The following is a 25,576-nucleotide window of genomic DNA, read 5'->3' on the forward strand; positions in this document are numbered from 1 at the left end:
ATGAACATGAGTTTAGCATATGGGTGTCTCTAACTCTCCTTCATTCCCATAGGGATCTTCTAGTCTCCTCTGCTTGCTCATCAGTGAGAAACCTGGCTCATTTCCATTATATTAGGTTAGCCGAAAAGTTCATTCAGGGCTTTCTGTACAATTATATGGAAAAATCCAAATGAACTTTTTGGCCAATCCACTGAATGTACAGTTTCAGAATTATTAACACATACCCACATAGGAAAAACATCAACTAAAGTGCTTATTCTTGCCTTTGGTCTTTCAGACTGTTTTCATTTCCAAGGTTTCTTAGGCCAGCATCTTACTCTCTACCTCTTCAATGAGACTATTTTATGTATTTTTTATACATTGAGTCTTCTGTCACATTCCGCCTATGTTCCTTACGCTTTTTCCTGTATTTTTCTACCCTTTAATTACTCTCCAAATCACGCAATCAATTTTCAAAAGGAACACTGATACTAGTGTTCTAGTGTCAAGTTCTAGAAAAGGCTTGGCTGAATTCCCAGGGAAGAGGTGAGCAGGAGAAATTTTGCCTACATCCCGAAGTCAACTAAGCATGTTTAAAATTCACTGTTCATGTACCTGTGGTATGTGATCCCAAGACGCCTCTAGGTTCTTTTTTGAAATAAAACTGACTGTTAAAGAATCTCAGATTCACCCCAAAGAAGGGTGAATCTTCTTTTACTTTTGGGCTAAGTGCTCCATGAAATTTTCTGGAGCTTAGGATGGGTTCTACAGAGAGCAAATCAGATGCTCGTCACTCTGTTCAATGATCTTCACGTGCCGTGAAACTTCAGCTCGGTCACACATTCCTAGCTGTGTCTCCCTATCTTTTTTATAATCCTTGAGTAAAGATGGATCGATCTCTTCTTGAACTCCTTCTTCTTTTCAAGTCTTAGTCTTGTGCTTGTTTCAGTAAGCAGATACGATCTGAGTGTGGCAGTTGGCTCATCATACAGATCTTAAAAAAAAATCTTACATTCCATTACAGAGGACCATGATATGATTACGGGTTTTACAGCAAATTCTGCCTGAGGACGTCCTCTATTCCCTTCATGAGACCACTGCAGGCAATGAATACATAATGCTGTAAGATGTAGATATTCACCCTGAAATTCACCTGTTGATTTGCCTGTCATTGTACTTAGCATATGTGCTTCTGAAGTTCCTTTTCCATAGAGCTGATTTCTGACAAATGAGTAGGCTCTTATGAACTCTGTTTTTAACATCAAGGCTCAAGATAATATCATTGATCCCTTTATTCTTTCATACTATCAATTATTTCTCCACTCCACTCTCCCTGCTTACTGAACACTTACAATGTGCCACACGTGCCAGAAATGAAGAATTTTAAAACACCTAAGAAATTTTCTGTCTGCAAAAAATTTCAGTCTAGGAGGGAAAGCAAAACGTTAACTAAATCAATGCGAATCAAGTGTGACAATGCTATATACAAGTGATAGTTGGGTCCATAAGCTACAGCTTTTCATAGAGTATAGGTACTATTGGTTCCTGTTGATAGATAAGAAATACTGTCAGTGCTAGAGCTGGATTCACAGTCCACATATGCAGCCAATATTCTGCAGGGAATACAGAATATGGGAATATTAACAACGTTACCTTCGTTTGCAAGCAAACATTTTGTAGCACATACCTGGATGTATTCTGTAAGCGAATTGAAGATCTGCTTGGTGACCGCCAGGGCTTTGGAAAAATTGTGCTGTCCAGATTCATCAATGATGTCCTTCCCTGAGTAATACCAGTAGAAATCACTGATTGATTCCTAAGAACAAACAAGGAGAGTTTAGTATGTCTCACATATTAGTAAGTGAAGCTAAATCTCGTGTTCAGGAAGAGTACAAGAGCATCCTACATTTCCGTGACCACTTTGTTATGACAGGAGCCTGGGACTCTATGAAAAAGCACAGAGACATCAGATCCCAAGTACAGATACTTCCCCTCCGCAGGAAAGAACAGGTGAAAGAGAGGACAGTGTTCAGCCGGAGCTGAGTGACCATGTTACAGGACAATTTACTCACAATGCAAAATGTTACATTAAAGATAAATATGATCACCCAAATACTCAGCAACATAATAGCTGGCACTGTCAGTACTAGGCACTGTTCTGAGCACATTACATGTGTTAAACCTCTTCATCTTTACTACCACCCAATGAGACAGTACACTCCTCATTTTATAGATGAGGAGAATGGAACACAAGGAGGCTCAATAGATTGCTCCAGGTCATGAACTGGTAAGTGGCAGAACCAGGCTGAGAAACTAGCAAAGAGAAAAAGAGAATCCTTTTTTATGTTTGTGTAGATCTTGAAATTATTTGGATTTTCCTTCCAACAATTAAACCAAGTGATGTCTGAACACTCATTTCCCATCACTTTGTGTATCTCTTTTTCCTAGGGAAACTCTGTTTTCTCTCACAGACTGTTTTATAGCTCTGGAGCACTGTGGCTAAGTTTACACCAGCTAAAATAAAGTAAACCAGCAGGCTAGAACAGATTTCGTATTTAACCGCTCCCTCTTATCATGTCAGTCTTCAAACTCACATTTAGGTATTTGATTTCCCATAAGTGTGTGGACATGGATTACAGTATCTTCTGCACTCAGGCTGGACCATATCCTCAGTTGTCCCTGGCCTTCTGTAACGTCTTTAGCTTCTAGAAGAGTATACGAGGTGTGCTACCATCCAGCACCCACTCACCTGCAGACGCAGAAGGTAGTCCACGGTACTGATGATGACATTCACGGTGGTGGTGTTGCCCATCTGAGTCCTCAGGAAGTTCTGGAAATCTGAGAACGCCAGGGTTGGGTCAGAGCTCATCCCTGTCATGGCTGAGGAGCAAGTCTTACCCTCTCAGCTAAGCTCAGAAGAGACACACTATGTGGAAAGCCTGACAAGGGCACCCTGTTTGGGTCCTGGCAGGTGGTCAGAGCACCACCCTGAGCCCACTCATCCCAGTGACACCAGAAACTGGACTTCATGAGCTCTGAGGAACTTGACAGCAAGGGGTGGGCATGTAACTTCAACGTTTGAAGGTTGAAGCAACTTAAGAAAGCAACTTAGCCTGGACGGCACTAAATAACACTAGCCATGAAGTTTAAAACTCATGTTACATTGCATTGTTTAAATTGAGGAATGGATTAACTGTTGTCCTTGAACTAGCAATTGGTTGTGTTAAGGGTGGCAACACGAAATGAATCATAATTTTGCACCTGAATGTTGTTTTCCCTTAACGAATCAATGTGTTCCACTTACCACTGTTGTGTCCTTCACAAAGTAACTGTAGGAATCTAAAGAGATCTCGTGTAAACTCGTCATTCTGGAGTACTTTTTCACCTTGAAAACACAGAATATGGGCAAGCATTTGTTTGCTTTTTCAACATAGAATACCTTCGGATACACACGACTGCAGAAATGCTCAAGGAACTGTGTCAGAGCTGTGTGGAAAGGGAACTTTGGATGAATAGTGACAAATCCAATTTAAATGGGAACTGAGGCAATGCCCAACAAAGCTAGGATTGTCAGCCCTGGGATGCATTTGGAAGGAAAACAACTAGGCTGCTGGCAGTAACGGTTCACAGTCCACAACCCATGCTTTAGAAGATGGAAGACACTTCTTTAATTAAATGACAGACTGCTGATTTAAACTCAACATGCAACCACCAAGCCGAAAATGTGTCTGTGCTGGGCCAATTAAATAAGATCCCTTAGGACTCACACACATGGCAGGAACTCAGGCCAGAGATTCAAACTTACCACGCTCACGAACAATGACTGGTGATAAGAGAAAAACAGAAGAACACAGAGTAAGAAAACCACGAACGTCAAGATCGAGCGTCTTTAGCTAAGACTGGTTCTGTGAACACATCAGCCTGGATGTGCTTTATCAAAACTACGGATGGAAACATCTTGCTAAAATGGAGCAAGTCCTTGGAGGTTAAGTAGCAGTGAGCAGGAACTCTAACCATAAATAGTTAACCAGGATTTTAATCGGAAAGAGAGCAGCCTTCACCTTTGTCAGTTACTTACGTGTTCCTTCCTCAGTAACCATCCCCAGGCCTTCAGCTTTATTCTGCCTCTCAAATGCATTCAAATCAAGGACACTTGTAACAGACGAAAGAAAACAAGGTTCAGGGCTATGCACACTGGGAAAATGGGTTTTTAATGTCAATGTAGCCATCAACTAAGAATATCCTGTCCTTGTATTACCATAAATTACATTACAGTGCAATTGAGTCTAACGGTTCTCTGGGTTTGTGACAAGCAGTGCCTGGAGCTCACAGCTCTTGACACATGCAAGGACAGGGGTCAGACACACAGTGACTGTCACCGTTTGTCTGGTTGGAACCCTTTCTTATGGTTGAAGATTTAGAAAGGCTTTCCAAATAAAGAAGGAATAACCTGCATCTAAGATTTCTTAAGGGAAAGATTACTTTAAACTGCACTAATTCACGTTCTTCCCACATTCATCTACATTTTTTTTTTTTCCTGAGAAACACAAGGAATTGTGGCTTTTAGTGCTTAGGATAAAAATCCATGGAGAGAGCAACAATTTCAGATTCTGAAGGGCCACCTCCTTTACTCTATGCTTCAGGAGCCAATAATAGCCAAGATAATGCTTTTGAGAGGCCATGGTGTCCCTATGTGTTCCTGAACCTGTGACAAGTTGGTTTTCATTTGGCCCTCACCTTCCGTAACCTTCCCAGTCACAACCACCACCAACTCCTGCTTAGCCAGGAACCCCTAGGTCAACCACAAAGCTGTGGCCATGAGGATAAGGATCATATGATATCCAACTGAGGCTCACTCTGTTTCTCTAATAGAGTCTATCTCTTTCTACAGTATGGATGATTTCATAGAACTTAAGACCACAAAGTTTCACAAGAATATAGACCTTAGGGAAGCCTATGGCAGAGCCCAGTAAGATTCTGTAAACTCCCCTCTTCCTTTAACCACTGGGCAAAGAAAATGACTGTTGGCTTGAAAAGACTCTAGGGAAAAATCCAGCACCCCCTCTCCCCCTTTTAGGGAGTCACATATGTTCTAGAATTTAGATAAATTTTACAGAGAAAGTGAAAATTCCTATTGCTCTCATGTTGGTTTTTCCCAGATCCTGCTGTAAAAAGGGTCTGTAAAAAAAATAATGCAACACCATCCTTCAATTTTGGGAGGAGAATATGGACACAGGACATTTGGACATAGCTGCTTTGAAGCATCACTGCTGATTCAGGAGACAATCTGTGTAGCAGACATTTCTGACCTTTATTCCATCCCAAAATACCCATTTCAAATTTTAATTTCTTGAATGGCTCACTATTTTACAAATATGTATTATTTTTATAATCAGCAAAAAGCCATTAAAATATCTTAAAACTTCTGGTAAGACTCAGTTGGCCTCTAAGAGTATGTCACCTATCCCTCTAAGACATCATTATAAATTAGCTTAGCAATATTAAGTGCTACAGACTACTAAGGGAGCTCAGAAATTTAACTGAGAATTTCATGAGCAATATGGAACTGAACTGCCTTGATTTTTGCCATCTTTGAGTCCACAGGTACTATTTTATCCTCAGTGAGTCAGGTCTGGCAATATTACATTTTCTTTTCCTGAAATAAACGAATTGGCTGTTGGTGAGGGGAAAATGGAGCTGAACACAAGGGATTGTACTGCAGCTCAGATATGTTCCCTACAACTCAGGGGTACAATATTTGCCCAAGCCAATATGACTAGCAATATTATGAAGTTCACCAAGTTAGAAAGTCCATCCCCCAAATTTTCAACTGGACCAATGTTCCAATTTTAAGAATTATTATTTGGAAGCAAATAAGCTAGGTAATTATAACTTTGACTTCTTTTGGAATGAGTTGCAGATGATTCAATATATATATATGAATCTTGAATAAGCTGACACTTTTCTTAGAAAGACTGCTGGCTTGTTTCTGAAACAAGCGAGTATGGTAACCTTATGACTTTTGGTTACCTATTGTTCATCTGTCAGAGGGGAGGCTTACACAACTGGGTAACATAAACGGAAAATTTAATGCTTTTTCAGACAATGTCAAAATGTTCCCACATCAGGATGTACCTCTGTCAAAATATGTACCCACTAAATATTTCTTCAGGTTCAAAGAATTGTTAAGGATAGAGATTAACAAAGTACCTAATGGATGTAATGAACACAGAGCCTTGAGTCACACTGAAGTATTCCTCTTTTCCACTCTTTGCTAGTTTGACTTACGAGTATACAGGTTTAATAAGAGAAACTCACACTCAGCTCCAAAGAAAACAATGTAACGAAAAAGGAGGTAAGAGCAATTCAAACACTACACAGATGTAGACAGGTAAGCTCTGTGTGTGTGTGTGTGTGTGTGTGTGTGTGTTACATTTTCCCTTCTGAATGCTATTTGAAGGTAATCCTGAAGGCTAGAGGAATAATGCCCATCCTCTTCTGAAGTAGGTATTCTTTTCTCAATAATTCCATGATAAGCCAGTTTATGTGGCACTCTCCCATCCCATGCTCCTTTCCCTGAACAGCAAATAATTTTTAAAAAGTGCTATGGGTGGTTTTCCCATATTTACCTGCAAGACTGCATAAGACCAGAAAGACTTTGAAAGAACCCAGCATCCTTTTTCTCCTTTAGGTAATCTAGCATTTTCTGTAAGGGAGACACATTTGAAAAGGAAAAGCAATGAAAACTCTGGCACAAATATTGACCAAGTGAGATTCAGGAGGTGGTTTTGTAACCCTGGGTAAGCATGAAAATATTCCACCTCTGGACTTGAGCCTTTCATGTGCCTGAGCCCCACTGTCTACTTAAAGAACTAGAATCTCTTAGGGCTGATGTTTTATTTTATAAAGGTCCACTGGTGTTGATGGTACAGTAGATCTTTGACTTCAAAGATTTACTGTTTGAAGCCTCTTCTCTTTGGAACAGGTTCTAGGACTAGGCTATAGTAATGTTTATGGTTACTGAGGTAAAATCTGAACAGCTCATGCAATGTTTAATGCATTGGAGGAAGGAGCTTAGCTAGTAATGAAACTAGTTGAGAGCACAGTATTTCTCACAAAGAGACAGCTTCCTTTGTTCTCTGTTACTGGCAAGCTAGAAACTTGGTCTGGCATAGTAAGAATCTTCTTAGCTTTTTTAAAGGCTCTCTAAGAAAGTCAACTGATGGGGTGGTGATGGAAGAGAATAGAAAGTGAGGGGTGCCTTTGAAATGGTAGTTCTTAATGAGAAATTTGGTTTGTGATGAATTAAAGCCTGGGAAAAATTATGTGCAATAGTGGTAGTTATGGATTTGGAAATTCTCAAAGGCCCTGGGGATGCCAGCAGTCTTTGAAATTTCATTTTCCTGTGCACACAGATGCTTTTATTTTTAGCTAGAGCCTGGAGTGCTCAGGAGACACTACTGCATGTCTACCATCTGCAGCCAGTTCCAGGTCAGATTGTTGAATGAATTCCATGTGCCAGGCACTCCACTGTATATCTCTGTGTGTTCTCTTTTAATGTGTGATGGCAGGGAGGTTTATTTTCATGATCCACTGCTACATCCTCTACCCACAGAAGAGAGCCTGGCCCTAGTACATAGTCAGTGATCACTAAGCAGCTGTTAATATGAATGACTGAACAAACAAGTGTGTGGGGTTATGAATGTCACTTAACTGATCAAGCTTCTTGCTCACAGTAAGGCAACTAATAAATGAAAGTGTTGAAATAAAAACCAAAGGCTGAGAAAATTTCCTCTAGAGTATATTTTTTCAAAAAATCACCTAATGATGAAACAAATGTAATGTTTTTCTTTTTGAACCCTAGATAACCCTTCTTTAGTAAGCACATATTTGTCTGCAGACTCCCAGTCCTGGTTTTATCTGTTTTCAGCTACTCAACGTAATTGGCCACTGAGGACAAAACTCCAGCAAAGGTGATTCTCAGTGGCCATCCATGCAGCAGAGTCAACCTCTCTTCCCCAAAGTGTGACAGCTGTTAACTGGAAATACCCCAGGAAGTCTGCACCACCTCCTGTGAGCCCCCATTACCTGCTGCACACCGGCATTGCCCCCATTCAGAATGGCGATCCCCAGCTTCAGAGTCTCCACCACCATGGGGCTCATCTCACCTGTCGAAGTAAAGATTAGATGGAATCACCAAGGAAACAGGGTAAATCACACCCACTGGGCTTTATCCAGATTCTTTAATAATGACTTCATGTCACAGGGTGACATCTCAGTGTTAGTTAAGGGACCCATGCACAAGTCTCTGAAATCACCTTTGCTGGCGCTGATCATCTGAAGGACCATCTCGGCGGCTCCACGCTCATGCAGCCGGGCTTGCTGATAGAGGGTTTTCTGCTTTTCCATTTCTTTCTCCTGGAAAAAATAGCAGGGCGGAAGGGGATTTGTTTACCCCCAGAGAATTCACTGTAGTCAGATGAGTTGAGAGAGAGATTCTTTACTTGCCTAGGAAGGCAACACACATAATTTTGAACAAAACAGATCTTGGAAGTTTATTTTTAGATGTGACCCAGTTTTCCAAAACTGTCCATCCATAATTCAGTCACATTTTGATGCTGAAATTTCCACTTTCTGTACTGATAAGTACAAAACACAGTCCATTCTCCAGTGATGCTATGATTATAGAAAGTGACTTCAGGGACTTCCCTGGTGATCCATTGGTTAAGAATCCACCTTCCCAAACAGGGTACACAGGTTCAATCCCTGGTCGGGAACTAAGATCCCACATGTCATGGGGCAACTAAGCCCATGTACCACAGCTGGAGAAACCTGCGTGCCCCAGCGAAGACCCAGCAAAAAAAAAAAAAAAAAAAAAGTGACCTCAGACTAAAACGGTTTGTTTTCAATGTTATTAAGGACAACTTGCTGAGGGCTCAGCTGGAATTCATCTGAGCACAGCATACGCCTACTTATCCAGAAAGCTCAGACCACACTTAACAAATGTGACATGCTAGAAGCCAAAGTTTTCCAGAACTGTATCCATTTACTTAAAAAAATACACGTATTTATTTGGCTGCCCTGGGTCTTCGTTGCACCATATAGGATCTAGTTCTCTGACCAGGGATCAAACCCAGACCCCCTGCGTTGGGAGTGCAGAGTCTTAGCCACTGGACCACCAGAGAAATCCCTGTATTCATTTACTTCTGCTCTTGAATACTCATCTATAGAACAGTACAAGAAAACTAATGGAGTTTTATTTTGAGAGACTCAGGGTCCCACACTGCCCCAAATCAAGATCATCATTAAGTACATTTACAGAATAATAGTGTAAAAGAGACACTGGGTGCAGTGTCTCCTCTGCTGTGAATTTTCACTTTTGAATGTTTGAATGCGCCCTTCCATGGCCCCATACTTGGGTCGATGTAGGAGATTTCCTACAAGAACAAACTTGAAGGACCATCTGTTTACTGGCTGCCTGCTACCTTTCCTTAGGCCAACAGACAGCAACCACAGGCAGTGCACTCATCCAGGCCGACTTGCATACTTGCCGCCTGACAACAGTGGGTGAGTTGCATGGCTGATGTCAGCATCCACCCCCGAAGGCCCCCCTGGTTGGCTTCAAGCTTAGTGAGAACTCACTTCAAATGTTTTCTCCTTGTCTTCCTCCTCGTCTTCGTCTTCCCCACTCTGACAACTCTGGATTTGACGCAGCCAGGAGAGGAGGAGGCAAACAGTTAGGTTAAAGGTGGGCTTAGTAAACAGGACTCTGCTCTACTGTGTGAGGGCAGAGGACGGGCTGTAATTCGCAGGCACCTCAGGACCTCAGCACTCCGTAAAACTGAGAACATTCGGATCCCAGCAGGCAACACTCTACTCTAAACACCACCTTTGCGGTTACCAAGGAGTTCAGAAAAGAGAAATGGGAACACTGAGATCACATAGTCAAAGGAGATGTCCCTGGTTTAACCACAGACCCGAACTCTCCTACTTAGGAGAGTTCTGTAAAGTTCTGGTGTAAATCAAGAGATAGGGGTGCAAAGAGCCGGCCCATTCTCAACATGAGTCAGAGGCTTGGCCATAAGATTAGGGAAAGCCAGGATGTGAATCCCAAAGTGACCCCATGGAGCACCTGCCAGAGGACTGGGTGCTCCTGCACATCCCCTGCACACCCCTATCTCTGCCCGACAGGAAGTGCTCCCACCGGAGAAGCAGTAGGTTTGCTCAATCACTCAGCATTCCAGAGGCCACTGACCCTGTGTGACCTAGGAACATCCTCTCTGGTCACTTCATCTCTTCTAGAACACTAGCTACTTCCTCTAGTTCCTAAGCCTGTTTTCAAATGTACTGCATTTCCTTCACCTACGGACATGGTTGAACCGTTGGACGTGTTCTGAGCATCGAGTGAAAATTCGAGGATGATCTGGATGTCTGAACCCTGTGAAGCTGGCTGAGAAGTGTCATGTGAACCCAGGCACCAGACCCCATTGTTTCTGCAAGCATCGTTTTCACAGGATGATGGTAGAACAGTTTACTAATGTTGCCTGCAGAGCACGTGAATTGTGCAAAGCCTAGAGCCCACGCCATGACCCAAGTCCCAGGCCAATCGCTCAATGTGACAGTTTCCACATGCCTGAAGAGGTCAAAGGGAAGCAGGAAGACTGCAATGACAGGAAGAAAACCAGGTGTACCTTGGCCATCATGCTGGCATAGGAGGTGTACAAAGGGTCGTCTTCCAGTTTGCTGGAAAGAATGGAGGAAATATTTAGTACACCGACTTTGACAGAGTAGAAAACACTGGGCGGCATATAAATCCTAATATACCAGTGAATTAATTAGAAGCCCTCCTCCCTTACCCCAATTCTTAGAAACCACTCTGAAAATCTGAATCATTAATGGCTTGACATGGAATTCAGGGATGAAGTTACTGTTTCAGGTTGCTTCATCTTCAGACTCGGTGTCAGGCATTACGATGAAACGGCTATGGTTTTTGTATTTTCCCCTAGAGGTTTCTGGATGGCCAAGACAGCAAGGAGGGCTGTTCAAATCTGGCACCTGCTCTGTGCACACTGCCACTTGGGGAGGACAGCTTGGGGAGGACCCAGCCATGCCTGGGATGTGAGCAGGGCGCTCCACGGTGCTGACCTCCTCTCCGTGAGAGCGTTGCGGCTAAAGTGGAGGATGATCTGATGAAGCGGGTCTGGCTGCTTTTCCACCTCTTCCTCCTCCTCCTCTTGCACCTTGGGAGATTTCTACACAAACCGAGGCACATAGGTTTCAGGCATGAATTTCTGCACATGGCATACCACCGCACGCGAACAAAGGTGAAGCACCAGGCACAGAGCGCATCAACTCAAAGCACATAGAGAACCGTGATGTCATACATTTATTTCAGGACAGAAGCCCTAAGGATGCAAAGTCTGGGAGTGAAATATATATATATATATATAAATATATTTTTCAGCCAATTAAATAAACATTGCAATTTTGGGTTAAAAACAAAATGGAAGAAAAAGCAAAAGCTTGACTGCAGGGGAGGCGCTCCAGACTCCAGTCAGCAGAAATCTCATGCAAGCTCTGGGCACCTGCATTTAGGAGGGAAGCCCTGGAGAGTACCGAAGAGGCTATATCTCTCCACCAACACCTGACATTTCTCTTGGAGAGCTGGGCTGGGAATGGGGTTGGGGCAGGAGTTACAAAGCACCGGGGCCATTTGGGCGTCTACTACTATCCTAGACTGAACCCAGTGAAATGCTTCTCTTTCCTGAACTCAAACTTTATCCTCAAAATCTTGCTGTCCCGGAGAGATGCTATCCTGGAGCTGTGTGCCTTGCAGTTTCTCCTCTGAGAAAGTCTTTTCTCTGTCTCCTTTTACAGAAACAGCAGCTGATGCCAGATGAATAAGTTGATTTCCCAGCAGTGGTAGAACCAGCAGGGTGGACCATACTCAGTAAATTGGTGAGAACTACATAGGTTGTGTGAATGGTTCAGAAGAAGGGGAAGGTTGAAATGATGCTCATTGTCAACTTCACACTAATCAAGAAACTGGGAAAATCAAGCAAATGTCTTTCTCATTGATAGGAACGTATGAAAAGATTGATGGGCATAAAGAGAAATGGAAAGAGAATGAGTGAGAAAGGATTAAAGGACAAAAGACAGGAAGAGGAAAAGAAACTGAGGGAGATGTAAAGAAAAGTGAAAGTGAAGTTGCTCAGTCGTGTCCGACTCTGTGACCCCACAGACTGTAGCCTATCAGGCTCCTCCATCCATGGTATTTTCCAGGCAAGAGTACTGGAGTGGATTGCCATTTCCTTCTCCAGGGGATCTTCCTGACCCAGGGATCGAACACAGGTCTCCCGCATTGCAGACAGACGCTTTACCTTCTGAGCCAGGGAGAAGGGGAAATACAGAAAAAGTCACATGGAAAGTATAAACATGAGATACACAGGGTAAGACTAATGGAGAGTAGAGATTAGAGAAAAAGGATGGGAGAAATAAGGAGAAAGAGGAAAAGAACTAGGGCTTGGCCAAAGGAGAGGAGGGTGTATTTTCTTTCTGAACCAGGATGAAGGTCAGTGATACTGCTGCAGTAAGCTTTACCCCTTGCATGTTGTTTCAAGTAGTTTAAGCACGTGAAGCCTGTGAGAGACGGGGCGTGGCCAAACACAGAAATGTGAGATGCAGGAAGGGCGTTTAGATGTGCCTTCCCCAAAGGGGAGCCACCCACCAGAAATGCAGGGCCTTGGCTAGGGCAGGCTGGCCTCCTGCAACCAAGGGTGCTCAAAACTTCTCTTAGCATGAGCTTTCCAAGGCACAGCTGCGCATCCCAAGAAATATTAGTTGTTAATAATAAGGAGGAGGATGATCACAGGACCAGCACCTCCAAGTGAAATTCATCCTCTGGCTCTTAGGACTATTATTAGCGGGGCTTCCTCTGAGAATTCATACAGTTAGTTCCTTTCAAATTTATACACCCAATTCTTTGTGAATCTTTCAAAGTTATAATGCACATACATGAATACAAAGATCAAACTCATTCGCACCCATATCTGCTCCCAGTTGAGTCAGTACTTACAGCCAAATCCTGTACTAGTTTCTCTTCAAAGGAATACTCCTCTGTTTCTATCCAAAATCTCTGATAGCCATGGAGGAAGAGGTTAATAGAGCGGTGCCTGAGCGGAAGGGGTGAGAATGAGGTCAAGAGGGGTCCACGGGACACCTTGTTTTAGTCTGGGCGGTTAACGGTTAGTAAGCAGTTTTGTACAATTCTTATCTTCTGATTGGTCAGGGTAGCCAGGAGCACACTGTAAGCATTTATTTCAAAGAAACCAGAACCTGCTAACATAGCAGATCCTGAATATTTAGACGGCTTTCTGAATGAACTAACAATGGTTAGTTCAAGACCTGGAGGTCACATTAACCCTGCTCTGGTCTCACTGGGTCTTTATCACGTCTCCCCTCTAATGAGAATTCATTAGGTCGAGGAACAGCCCTGAGTTATCTGTGAACATGGCAATTTGGTGATTCCTTTTGACTGATCACCTGTCCAGGTAATCCAATCTAAATTATGCTGATGGCGAGCAGTGTAGTCTCAGATATACTCAAAGCAGCAGAGTGTCCTTCTTTACAGGGCCTCTGAGGAACCACAGCTACAAGGGCTCCAGTCTGTACTCAGGAAATAAAGCTTGGGCGTGTTGTACTCATCAGCAAAACTTCTGCATGCTTCACGGGTTCCAGTGCTGGCCCTGGCACCTGGGAACACTGAATGAACTGGCACAAGCCACTCCCTCTCTACAGGGCATGACGGACTTCTGGGAATATTAACCACTGAAGAGCAAGTAAGTGGTTACCAAAATGCGAGGAGGACCAAAGAGAAAAGGAAGGTCAAGACCAGACTCATCAAGTCTTGGTCATAATTTCTGGTAGAATATAGCCCTTACCATCTTTCTTCAAAATCTGACCAATCAGAGGTGTTTTTTTTAAAAAAATTGTACAAATTTGTGTTTTCATGATCATGTTAAATCATGGTCAAGGAAGGAGAAGTGTGCAAAGAATGAGCGGGTCTCTCCACAGGTTACATTACCATTAAAATGAGTATAAGCCTGTCATATTGAGTTTTTTCATTAACCTTTTCCAGCCAAACCCGTTGAAAGGTGCTCAGGAAGAAATTGTTAATTGTGTGTCTGGGGAAAAGCATACAGGTTTTCTTTTAAAAACTCACAGCAGAGAAAGTTTCCACATGATAGAAATAAATCCCTTTAGCCCTTTAGTTTGGAAGACTCCATACAGTTTCGATTCTCATAAGATGGAGAAAAGGCATGGTATTGACCACTAGCTTCTTGTTCATTTTTATTGTTGTTATGAAATCTATGTATAATCCTCCTAGGGATATAATCCTCCTATGTATAACTTCTAGGCAGAAATCCAGGGCAGCCTCTCCAAAACAGCTGTGTTAGACACTGCTACATTAAAAATGGATAACTAACAAGAACCACTGTAAAGAACAGGGCACTCTGCTCATTGCTTTGTGGCATTCTGGAGGGGGGGGGAGTTTGGAGGAGAATGGATATATGTATATGAATGGCTGAATCCCTTTGCTGTCCACCTGAAACTACAGCACTTAATCAGCAATACTCCAATGTAAAATGAAGTGGTTTTTCTTTCTTTCTTTTTTTTTTTTAAACAGCTGGGTTAGGGGTGGGGGTGGCCATGTTTCATCAAGGAGACAGTGGATTCTTGGACTTACCATTATCCATTCAGTGGCAGACTTCTTGAAGGAGCAACCAAAATACTAAAGGATGGTACTATCATTTTCAGTGAATTTAGAAAAAAATGCTTGTTTTTGAGAGATGTAATTGCTGTCGAGCTGGCCTGGGAGATACGAGCTTACAGCTGAGCCCTCTGGAGGTCATGTTAAAGGACACCAGGAATGGCTCTCTATCAGAAGGGGAAGCGAATGCCTTCTGATGTTTCGGCACTTTTAGAAAACAGACAAAAATTCTAGGCAGTTTTGCTTCTTTTACTGGGCTATAAATTTCATTTGTCTGCCAAGACTTCAGCAACCTTCAAGCCCATGACTACCTGACTTAATTTTTCAGTTTTCTTAAATTAATGAATTCTATTTGATTTGTGATGCCTCAACCTTTCCAGAGACACTAGTCTATTTTCTCGAGACCTGTAGGAGCAGGTGTGTGTCTCAGAGGCCATGATTCTCCACCATCTTCAAAGACCCTAATTCAGAGAGCTCAGTTGGCCAGCTGGCTCAGGACAGGGATATGGGACACTCTGGGCAAATGATAGCCAACATACACAATTTGATGAAAGCAAAATGTCAAGCATAGAATAGTCTTTCATCTGAGATTCCAAAGAAACACATGTATTTACATGTGATACAGAATTTACTTGGCCAAGTCAGTGTCTTTTTCCTGACCAGGTGAGGATATTCCAATTGACTGGAAGTTGATCAAGCAGTAGCTCTTCAACCACCAGCTTTGTTTATTGATCATAGGCCCAGACTTACTGACTGCAATTAGCCTGAGAATAGGAATGCTGCCACACCACCAACACTGAGTTGGCCTCAGTGGTCAACAATTAAATGAAAGTGAAAGTGAAGTCGCTCAGTCGTGTCAGACTCTGCAACCCTGTGGACTGTAGCCCACCAGTCTCCTGGGTCCATGGGATTCTCCAGGCAAGAATACTGGAGTGGGCTGCCATTTCCTTCTCCAGGGGATCCTCCCAACCCAGGGATCAAACCCAGGTCACCTGCATTGCAAGCAGATGCTTTAACCTCTGAGCCACCAATGGCCCAGTCTATACCAATACTGTCCTTTCCTGGCACAGCACATGTTCACACACATGCCAGAAAAGCCTCCACATATTTTTGACTTCAGAGTATAGACTAAACATCCAGGTAAATGCCTTATGTTCATGACTGGCCTCTTAGGACATCTCTAAACAGTTCCCTAGTTTCATCTTGAAGGCAAGTACATGATGCTGAAGGATTCTTGGGTTACATTTCTGTATTTGCTGAGAAATATAATTTTGGTGTCAATCAAGTGCTTGAACATGGAAACATTGCTTGATCTATGGATGGAATTTGGGGTAAAGTCTTTTAGAAAAGTTTCCTTTTTCTAGTATGGCTTTACAGCTGCACAAAGAATGCTACCTAGGTAAAACTAGAGAGCTTCCATATGCTTACACAGCTGACTTTACAGTGCAAAAAGGTGAAGTGAGGCAGGCTTGGGGGCCCTAGGAAATCTCATCTGTTTTCAGGTTTTACACTTACCATTGTAGGCCAGTCTACTATATGTAGACTGCAATGGCTCTGCAGGTGAAGGACTCCAATCTCTACCCCTGGGATCATGAGTGTCAAAGCCAGAAGAGAACACAGCTATAGGAAGATACCTTAATTCTCATCTCTGACTCACATGCCAGGAGAAAAAGATAGAATACTTGCCTGGGCAAGTTGTAGAGAGGGGCCATCCTGAAACAGGCCACCACTGCCCGTTTCCGCTGCTTTGATAGCAGTTTGTGCCAGACCGCCTTCTTGGACCTCAAAGGCTGTTCCACCTATGAAGAAATCACATGGCTAGGTATACACTAAGCTGATCTGGGTAGCAGAAAATACCAACAGACTTCTCAACCCTGGAAGAAATCTGATTTCTCAACTGTGGTCAATCAAAGGTACTCAGCACTAAATGATTCAGTTTGTAAAAGTCTTAGGTTTTCTTTCTTCTCCCAATTGTTTTTGGTTGCTTACTGCTTAATAGTAGCATTACAAATGAGCAGGGAACTTAAATAGATTATTTGAACTAGTGGCAAAATTTTGTAAAACATTGGAAGGATTAAGCATTGAGTCTTGCAACCACGAGGCACCAAGATGACACTTTGGGATGACCCAGGATGATCCTTACTTCTTGCTTTCTTACAAGGGTGCTTACCGGGTGTTCAAAACTAAAAGCTGAGTGTCAAGAGAAATTTTGTATTCTGCAAGGCAGTCTTGCTTCCTCAAGCCTCAGGGTAGACGCTACTTACCTGCTCTAGGTGGAAGACAGCTGCTGAAATTCTCTGCACACGCTCCACTGTCTTTTCTGGGTTGGAAGGTTCTTCACTCTTTAAAACATCCTTGTATAGGTTCAGTTGCCACTTTACAGCTGGATCATCAGACTGCAGATTGAAGCACATACATGAGATGAGCAATCTCTTATACCTCTTATATAGAAAAGGCCTTTGTCTCCTATAACGGTTCCATAGTATTCAAGAGTCTTTTCTATGAATTCCTCTCTCATTTTCTCTATCATTTCTCTATTTTTCTGGAACAATGTAGATGCTTCATAGGAACTTTTCATTATAGCCTATATGTCTCAACCCTTCTGTCATATCTTCCATCCCTTTCTTTCTGTGCTGCCTTATGATTTCCTTAAATCAACCATCCAATTCATAAGTTCTCTTTTCAGCTGTATCTACTACATTTTTTAACCTATATATGGAATTTTTATTCCTAGTTTTTTTAAGGAATCTCCATACCGTATATAGATGGAATTTTTAATTTCAATGATTATTTTTAACTTTGTAAATCACTGTGAGGTCTTTTTTCAATTCTACATCCCCTCTCCTTTCCTTACAAAATAATGTCCAAGTCATGATTTATAGCTCATATGGCTGCCTTTATCTCTTTAAATATTTCTGTAATACTTAAAAAATTCCTTTCTGTAGTTGCTTAGGCTTAAATTCTTCCTTTTGTTGATTTTCTGTCTAATAGTCATGGATTTCTTTTCACACTGTGTGTTTTTTAAAAAATACGAACTTGTATTCAGGAGTTTTGTTGACTGGCCCATATTCTAGCAGGTCGAGGCTGAGTGGTTTCGTGGCTGTTTTTACAAGCAATTCATGGGTGTCACTGCATCAAGAGTCACTTTATGTAAGTTTCTTGCTTTGCTGGTGTTGTTCAGTCGCTAAATCATGTCAGGCTCTTTGGGACCCCATGGACTGCAGCACTCCAGGCCTCCTTGTCCTTCACTGTCTCTGAGAGTCTGCTTGAACTCATGTCCATTGAGTTGGGGATGTTTTCCAAACATCTTAGCCTCTGTCACTCCCTTCTCGGCCTCAATCTTTCTGACCATCAGGGTCTTTTCCAATGAACCAGCTCTTGACATCATTTGGCCAAAGTATTGGAGCTTCAGCTTCAGCATCAATCCTTCCATTAAATATTCACGGTTGATCTCCTTTCGGATTGACTGGTTTGATCTCTTTTTAGTCCAAGGGACTCTCAAGAGTCTTCTTCAGCACCACAATTTGAAAGCATCAGTTCTTTGGTGCTCAGGCTTCTTTATGGTCTAACTCTCACATCTGAACATGACTAGTGGAAAAACTGTAGCTTTGACTGTATGGATCTTCATTGGCAAATGATGTCTTTGTTTTGTAATATGCTGTCTAGATTTGTCAGCTTGCCTTCCTTCCTTTTAATTTCATGGCTGCAGTCACCATCCGCAGTAATTCTGGAGCCCAAGAAATTAACATCTGCCACTGCTTTCACTTCTTCCCCTTCTATTTGCCATGAAGTGATGGGACTGGATGCCATGACCTTAGTTTTTTGAATGGTGAGTTTTAAACCAGCTTTTGCACTCTCTTCTTTCACCTTCATCAAGAGGCTCTTTTATTCCTCTTCACTTTCTGCCATTAGAGAGGTATCATTTGCATATCTGAGGTTGTTGATATTTCTCCTGGCAATCTTGATTCTAGCTTGTGACTTATCCAGCTTGACATTTCACGTGATGTATTATCCAGCTTGGCATTTCACATGATGTACTCTGCATATAAGTTAAACAAGCAGGGTGAAAACACAGAGGCTTTATGTACTCTTTCCCAACTCTGAACCAATCAGTTGTTCTATGTAAGGTTGTAAGTGTTGCTTCTTGACGTGCATACAGGTTTCTCAGGAGACAGATAAGGTGGTCTGGTATTCCCATCTCTTTAAGAATTTTCCACAATTTGGTGTCATCCAGATTTGATCTAAATTTATGCCAAGCATGGGAAATTTGGTCCACACTCCTCTTCCAGATTACTAAAATCCTCATCCTCTATGATATGTATCTGGTCAGGAAAGCTCTATGAGTTTTCCTCACTTCATCGTCTTCTCTTCATTACTAAGATTTAGACTGCCCTCTTTTTTTCTGGCACTTAGAATTTCTTTTTCTATGGCACCCCACTCCAGTACTCTTGCCTGGAAAGTCCCATGGATGGAGGAGCCTGGTAGGCTGCAGTCCATGAGGTCGCTAAGAGTTGGACACAACTGAGCGACTTCACTTTCACTTTTCACTTTCATGCATTGGAGAAGGAAATGGCAACCCACTCCAGTGTTCTTGCCTGGAGAATCCCAGGGACAGAGGAGCCTGGTAGGAGGCCATCTATGGGGTCGCAGAGAGTCAGACTCGACTGAAGGGACTTAGCAGCAGCAGCCACAGAATTTCTTCTTACTGCCTTTTTTGTAGTCTACTTTACCCACCATCCCTATAGAGTTGGGGTAGAAAGGAGAGGCTATTTGTATCATTTTAGTCTTCTATCTTAGGGCATAACATATTTGGGGGAAAAGCTGTTCAGATTTGCAGACCTGGAAAAATTTTAAATAGCCTTAAAATCAAAATTGGTCTTGATTTTGTCTGATTTTGGGGTGGGGGTTATACAAACTCAGACACAAAGTTACTTTGTTCACAAATCTCTAAAGCTGAAAGTGCTAACACTTCCCCCAGCTTTCTGTTACACTCTAACACACCTCACAGTCAGTAAATTCTGAGACCTAATCTAACCCCCCTGCCATGGTTTGATGTTCACACAGTGGGAGGTGGGGAGATATGTTTTACTGGACCTCCTTGCAACTGGCAAAGAAAAAAACAAAAATCAAGGACCAATGATTTTGATTTAAATGAAAAATTAAAGGCAGAGAATTCTACCAATTCAGCACAAGTACTCTGAGACTGGTTTTAGAACACATTAAGGAAGTATGAGTAAGCTAAGTGGGTGTGAGGCGCCCTGCAGCCAGAAAGAAGCCTGCGTGAGCTCTCACTGTCTTCCTGCTACATCACCTTTTCCTGCAAGTGCAAGTTACTCCGCAGATGCTCCTTCACCTCTTCATCTGTGTCCCTCTGTGGAAAGAGATGTGAAATTTTATTCCTATAGGTTACCATGGAAATGTAAAGTGGGGTGCAGGGATGTACTAAGAGTTTTGCTGGGATCTTTACTACAAGAAAAAAGGAGCGAACAGGCAGAGACTTATCCGAAAGAGCATGTGCTGACTCCCAAGTCAGCTGTAAAGATGATGGTGTGTTGCTTCTGCGCACCTTGGCTTCTGTTCATTGATCCCCAGGGACGGAGGGCTGAGCACAGACCACCACCACCTGCATTAAATGCTCCACCAAAGCAGATGGGTGACTTACATAGCTGTACCGTGATTTTGCGAGGGAGATCAGCTCCTGATCGCCTGGGGTGCACATATTCAGACCAATGGGCAGCATTTTCTTGAGCGCAGCCACGATGAGGGAGGTCTGGATGGAATAAAAGTCTCCCCTCCGCTTTGTCTTCTTCCGCTCCTGGTCCTGTCCTCCAGACTAGTGATGAAGTTGAAACAAACAGGGGCTCAATGATTCTGAAAGGCACTGCCTCACGTTGGAGGCAGCCTGCCTCCTATATAGGTCCTCCCTTGTATAGGTCGGGCCTTTCTACATTTCAGAGGACAGTAACGGATTGTGATACACAAAGCCAACCAAGGGGCCATTCAAGGCCAGCCCTGATGCTCAGACTTCTCCTTGTACGCATGCTCACGGAACCACGTGACCAGACACATAACACCGACAGCCACGGTCTCTGCTCGCTTGCATCTGGATGGAATGAACAAGTGGTGTTTCTACAAAAAGAGTGACTTGCTAACTGACAAAATGACTGCAGAAAAGAACTGAGAATCCTGATGTGAGCAGCACTAAACAAGTGAGAGAGCATCTGCCCTAAAATACTAGCTCCTGGTCAGGGCTGGAGCGAGCATTTTGGGGCACAGGCATCCTAAGGTCTGCAGGAAAACGGGACCGTCCAGGTTGGTAGGGCTGCTTTGGGATCTGGCTGGGGCAAAGTTAGGAGAAACAGTGCAGAGAGATGAAGAGGAACCGCCCCAAGTCTGGGAGAGTCTGCCCTCCTTTGCTTATACTTTCTGGACCCTTTCCGGGGGCGTTTATCCAGCGAAGTGGGAGGTTTGCAAGAAGAGGCCAATGCACTGGGTTGTGGCAGCCCCAGGCAACCAACTGAGGACCCTCTGCACCCACCACAGAAGGTGGATGTGGCTGGGCCCAGGAAAACAAGGCTCTGCCCTGCCCATGTGGTACCTCATCGCTGGACTCTGCCCCAGCTGAGTGGGCACCTGCTGGAAGTGAGGAAGGGCTGGGAGGCCAGAGGCAGAGATTGAAGTCAGGGTCCATGATGGGGGACAATTGGGGCTTATTAAAGCTTTTGCTTTATGAGGTGGCTGTGAGTGTTTGCAGCATCCTTGTAATTGCACAGTGGCTTGCAATAACAGAAACACTCCGCGCTCTGGGAGCCGCTGAGAGGCCAAACCTCTCCTTTGAAAATGGCATGTAAGACCTGGGGCCTGTGGCTGGAGTAGAATTTGCTTTATGGAGGATTGGTTTTCTGAGAGAATACCAAGTAGGATCAGAATCACACCACCTTAGCGCCAATCTGTTTACTTTCCAAAGTGTGATGGAGGAGTATTATTAATGGGTATTCTCAAAACGGAGGTGACTTCTTTTACCCAGCTTGTGGTGGCTAAGCCTTCAAGTGGTTACATGGCAGAAACCACAGTGAAATCCCTGGCAGGCAAAACCCAGTCTGACCAAATACTGCCAGACAACTCTTACTTGTGTCTGGTGCTCCGGAACAACAGGTCAGACCCAGGACAGCAGTGGGAGGGAGCAGTGTAGGAGGGTGGGGTTGAAGCAACATACAAAGTGTCTTATATTCTAGTCACACAGCTAGGAAACTGATTCCTACAGAAATTCCTACCTTTACTGAGAGCTTGCTGGGTTCCTTAGATGTTCTAGTATCAGGTATAAAATTCTACAGGTTGTGCCTAAGGCAAAACTCTTAAGTCTAAATCACCCTTGAAAATACCTCAAATTGTCCATAAAGGATAGAACCCAGTTTTTATATATATATATATATATATATATATATATATAAAATGAGGTATAGTTACATGGACATTATATAAGAGGTAAATAGTAACATGCGTATACAAAAAATATGCAAAATTGTGGATTTGATATACAATTTAAATAATTTCTTGTTTGCTATTTTCTTTGGCCAATCTCATGTTGTTCTAACTATAAATGCTGCATATATGATGTGGCTCCAATGTGCCTGTTACTTAGATAAACCATTTGTAATCTTCCCAACAATGCTGAGGTAACAAGAAGTCAGTTATATAAAGGGGAACATGATGCTCGGGGAAGTTAAGTGATGTTTTCCTAAGGGCACACAGCATTTCTGAGTCCGGGCCAACATCCAGACTGACATCTGCCTGGCCATGGCTCCACTTTTCTTTACTAAGAACTGCATGTGACCTGGTTCCTGCACATCTCCCTGCTTCTGCTACAGACCTGGTGCAAAGGTCTTGGGACAGAGGCAGCAGACATATGTTAATGGAGAGAAAGAGAAATGCTTCCAAGCAGTAACCTGTATAGGATACTAGAATATTGTCCCAGGGTTTATTCCACTGGGTGCACATTTTATGCAAACACGGCTATTTCAAATGCTTGCTGATTTCAAATCCTTGACTTTGATCCTTGGAAAACTCTCTGACTCTTTGGAGTCCTGCACAAGAGCCAGACATATATAGTGTGGAAGGGCTGGGACCACTAACAGTAGGTAAGAGGAGGGAGTCTCCTGGGCACTGAGAGCCCTGGTCAGCGTCCCTATCTCTGTTAGTGTGCTGGCTGCAGAGTGGGCAGCCGGGAAGGGAGCAGAGATGGCAAGGAGACCTCGGATAGGGCGAGGCTTGGCTGGCTTCCCCGGCTTCCCCCTTCCAAGGGTGGGTAGGCCTACATTCACTCTTTGACAGGCAGTTGTCTTCCCTGGAGCAGGCCTGGGGGACCTCCAAGTGGGAAAATCCATTCTGGACCACCCCCACGGTGATCACAGTGCAGAAGGTAGTCAGAGTCTGGCCCCTCTAATACTAGGACAGAAAAGACACGTCATGCATTTGACCTGTACCTTTACTTGCATGGCCTGTGTGGAAAGATAAGAGAAAAGAAACAAGGAGAAGTCAGTCAGTGAAAGCAGGGGTCCAAAGCATAAGCATGTTAGTCACAGCTCTTCCACCCCCATTCCTTAGCCAACACGACAGAAAACCAACCACTCTGGAAGCCAGTGGACCATGGCATGAAGAGGGGGCGGGAGGTTAGGATGGAGGTTAATTGGATCGAAAGGACTTACACCCAGAACAAGCAGTACATCATCTCAGAGACCAGCATTCCAGAGTGTGTGACGCTCTGCACACATTCCAGAGTGTGCAGACCCAGATGGTCTTCAGGTCTGGCCACCCAAATGACTCTTTAGATTGCGCGCCTTCTCTCCTCCCCCCTCTGTCCTGTTACCTGGGTGGGCTGCAAACAATCTGTCACATAACCAAAGACACTGATTTTCTTTCTTCCTTCCACCCACCACACTATCACCACCAGAAGATCTATGGTTACAAAAAGAGTGAGGAGAACTGAGCTAAGCGGCCCTGTATGCGCTTCCCCTAAATAAAGGTTTGCTAAAACCATACTCTAGGAATATTCAAGGTGGTTCAGGATCACCTCATGACCCAAAGGACGGGGCATCTCCCTTCTTGTGCTGTGACCTTCAAATATACCTTAAGTCAAAGGCTCCTACGTGCTATAAGTTCTAATTTTATTCCTTTCCTCAGATATTGCTAAGATTAGTTAACTCAGTGCATTTCCCTAATACTTGAAATGCTCTCTCGTGCCTGCTCTCTTTATATATTTTAATCTATTTTTAAATGTTAGCTGAAACTTTTCATTTTACAAACAAATCTAGAAATTCCTATACAGTCAAAAATCACTTCATTTCTGCACACTTAACCACTAATAGTTTATGATCAAATAGCCAATTTATGTGTGAAATTAAGGAAAAAACAGAGACTCTTAAGGGAAAGGGAGTTGGAGGAGTGGAAGGAGGCTTTGGAACTAGGGCAGAGGTGTGCGATCTGAAGCGCTCATTCCCAGGGAGAGGGTAAGGGAGGTAGAGACCAGTCAAGTCTACACTGGATAGTAGAGAGAAAGATGAATTTCCAGCAGCCAGTCTGAGAATGAGAAAGTGTGTGTGTGTGTGTGTGTGTGTGTGTGTGTGTGTGTGAGATAGAGAATAAAGGAGGGAGGGTCGTAAGAGAAGAGAGAAGGATAGAGGAGTGAATGGTGGGGACAGGGAGGACAGAGAGAGGAAGTGAGGGGGGAGGCGGGGTGGGGGTCGTGGGTGGAGGGTGAGGGGTGGATAGCAGGGGGAAAGGCTGGAGAAAAAGAAAGGGAGAACAGGAAGTGGGAGAGAGAAGGCGGGCAGAGGGGCAAAGAGCACTTGAACTGTACAAGTGCAGGAACGAAGGGGATACAAATGAGAAAAGGTGGAGGGGGTGGGGGAATGAGAGACAGATGAGTGACCAACTGGGGGGGTCACTGAGGAGGAAGGAGCAAGCTCACAAAAGCCATTCTGCAACCTTGAGGAGCATAGCGATGTCTTTCAGCACGGCCCTGTCCTTTCTCAATACACTGAAATCACACTCACAGGGTGGAGAGGCTTTCAACAATGAGGCACCCTAACATTTCCTGCATCACAACTCTTTTGCTTATAATCTTGGTCAAGGAACTGACATTTCTTGGGCTAAACGTGTTCTAACTTACCATTCCCCTCTGAGGAAGCTGTTGCCATTTTTCCAGAAAACAAAACAAGTTTAAAAACAAAACAAAAAACACATGCTCAGCTCAGTTATGTACAGCTTGACATATCTGCAAACCGGTGTTATATATACAAAATATACAATGAGCTCTCCTCAAAATGTGCTTTCGCTGCTGGAAAAAGGACATCTCTTTGAACGGACCTTCCATTAGTCAAGTGTGAACAGTGTGGCCCACTGTGTATTTTTTCCACTTCCTTTTTGTCTGCAATGGCATGTGTGGTGTGTCTGGGCATGCAGCTTTCCAGCACACATCTCTTTGCCATATGCATTGAGGCCACGATCATTTATACAACACCAGAATTCAATTAAGAGAGGAGATGAAAGCAAGCACAGGTGACTATTCAGATCAGGTAGGAGAGAGAATATTTAATTTCAGGGTGGCAGTGGGGATTCAGCTGATACTAAAGAGAACACTCTCTCTCCATCCTCTCAATCAATACTTTTACATCCAAAAAATACCAGAAATAGCTATGAGTTACTGTCTTTTGGAGGCATGGTATCTCCCTATCTGAAATAATGTGCTGTATTTATGTAATATTATTCAATTCAAGAGATGCATTTAAAATTTACTTTTAACAGGGCATACTAGTAGAGTTGGGAGAA

At 43.3% G+C, this 25,576-nt stretch overlaps 1 protein-coding gene across 9 annotated transcripts in view; it reads right to left on the bottom strand.

Moving 5' to 3' along the window:
- RYR3 (ryanodine receptor 3) overlaps window positions 1-25,576 on the bottom strand; it is a 575,944-nt gene that overhangs the window by 32,784 nt on the left and 517,584 nt on the right. For 6 of the 9 annotated variants that reach the window (XM_069595972.1, XM_069595974.1, XM_069595971.1 and 3 more), the window contains exons 70-85: window positions 20,412-20,582; window positions 20,061-20,120; window positions 17,014-17,145; window positions 16,436-16,548; window positions 13,055-13,151; window positions 11,125-11,231; window positions 10,671-10,722; window positions 9,622-9,678; window positions 8,298-8,397; window positions 8,068-8,147; window positions 6,609-6,685; window positions 4,058-4,131; window positions 3,785-3,802; window positions 3,284-3,364; window positions 2,729-2,817; window positions 1,667-1,795 (exon numbers count right to left, since the gene is read on the bottom strand). In XM_069595972.1, the coding sequence (XP_069452073.1) occupies window positions 1,667-1,795; window positions 2,729-2,817; window positions 3,284-3,364; window positions 3,785-3,802; window positions 4,058-4,131; window positions 6,609-6,685; window positions 8,068-8,147; window positions 8,298-8,397; window positions 9,622-9,678; window positions 10,671-10,722; window positions 11,125-11,231; window positions 13,055-13,151; window positions 16,436-16,548; window positions 17,014-17,145; window positions 20,061-20,120; window positions 20,412-20,582 (1,437 nt within the window). The remainder of the gene's footprint in view (window positions 1-1,666; window positions 1,796-2,728; window positions 2,818-3,283; window positions 3,365-3,784; window positions 3,803-4,057; window positions 4,132-6,608; window positions 6,686-8,067; window positions 8,148-8,297; window positions 8,398-9,621; window positions 9,679-10,670; window positions 10,723-11,124; window positions 11,232-13,054; window positions 13,152-16,435; window positions 16,549-17,013; window positions 17,146-20,060; window positions 20,121-20,411; window positions 20,583-25,576) is intronic. The other 3 variants (XM_069595978.1, XM_069595977.1, XM_069595975.1) reach the window with 1 other exon arrangement.

The sequence above is a fragment of the Ovis canadensis genome, chromosome 7 (genome assembly GCF_042477335.2).
Source record: "Ovis canadensis isolate MfBH-ARS-UI-01 breed Bighorn chromosome 7, ARS-UI_OviCan_v2, whole genome shotgun sequence".
Lineage (NCBI taxonomy): Eukaryota > Metazoa > Chordata > Mammalia > Artiodactyla > Bovidae > Ovis > Ovis canadensis.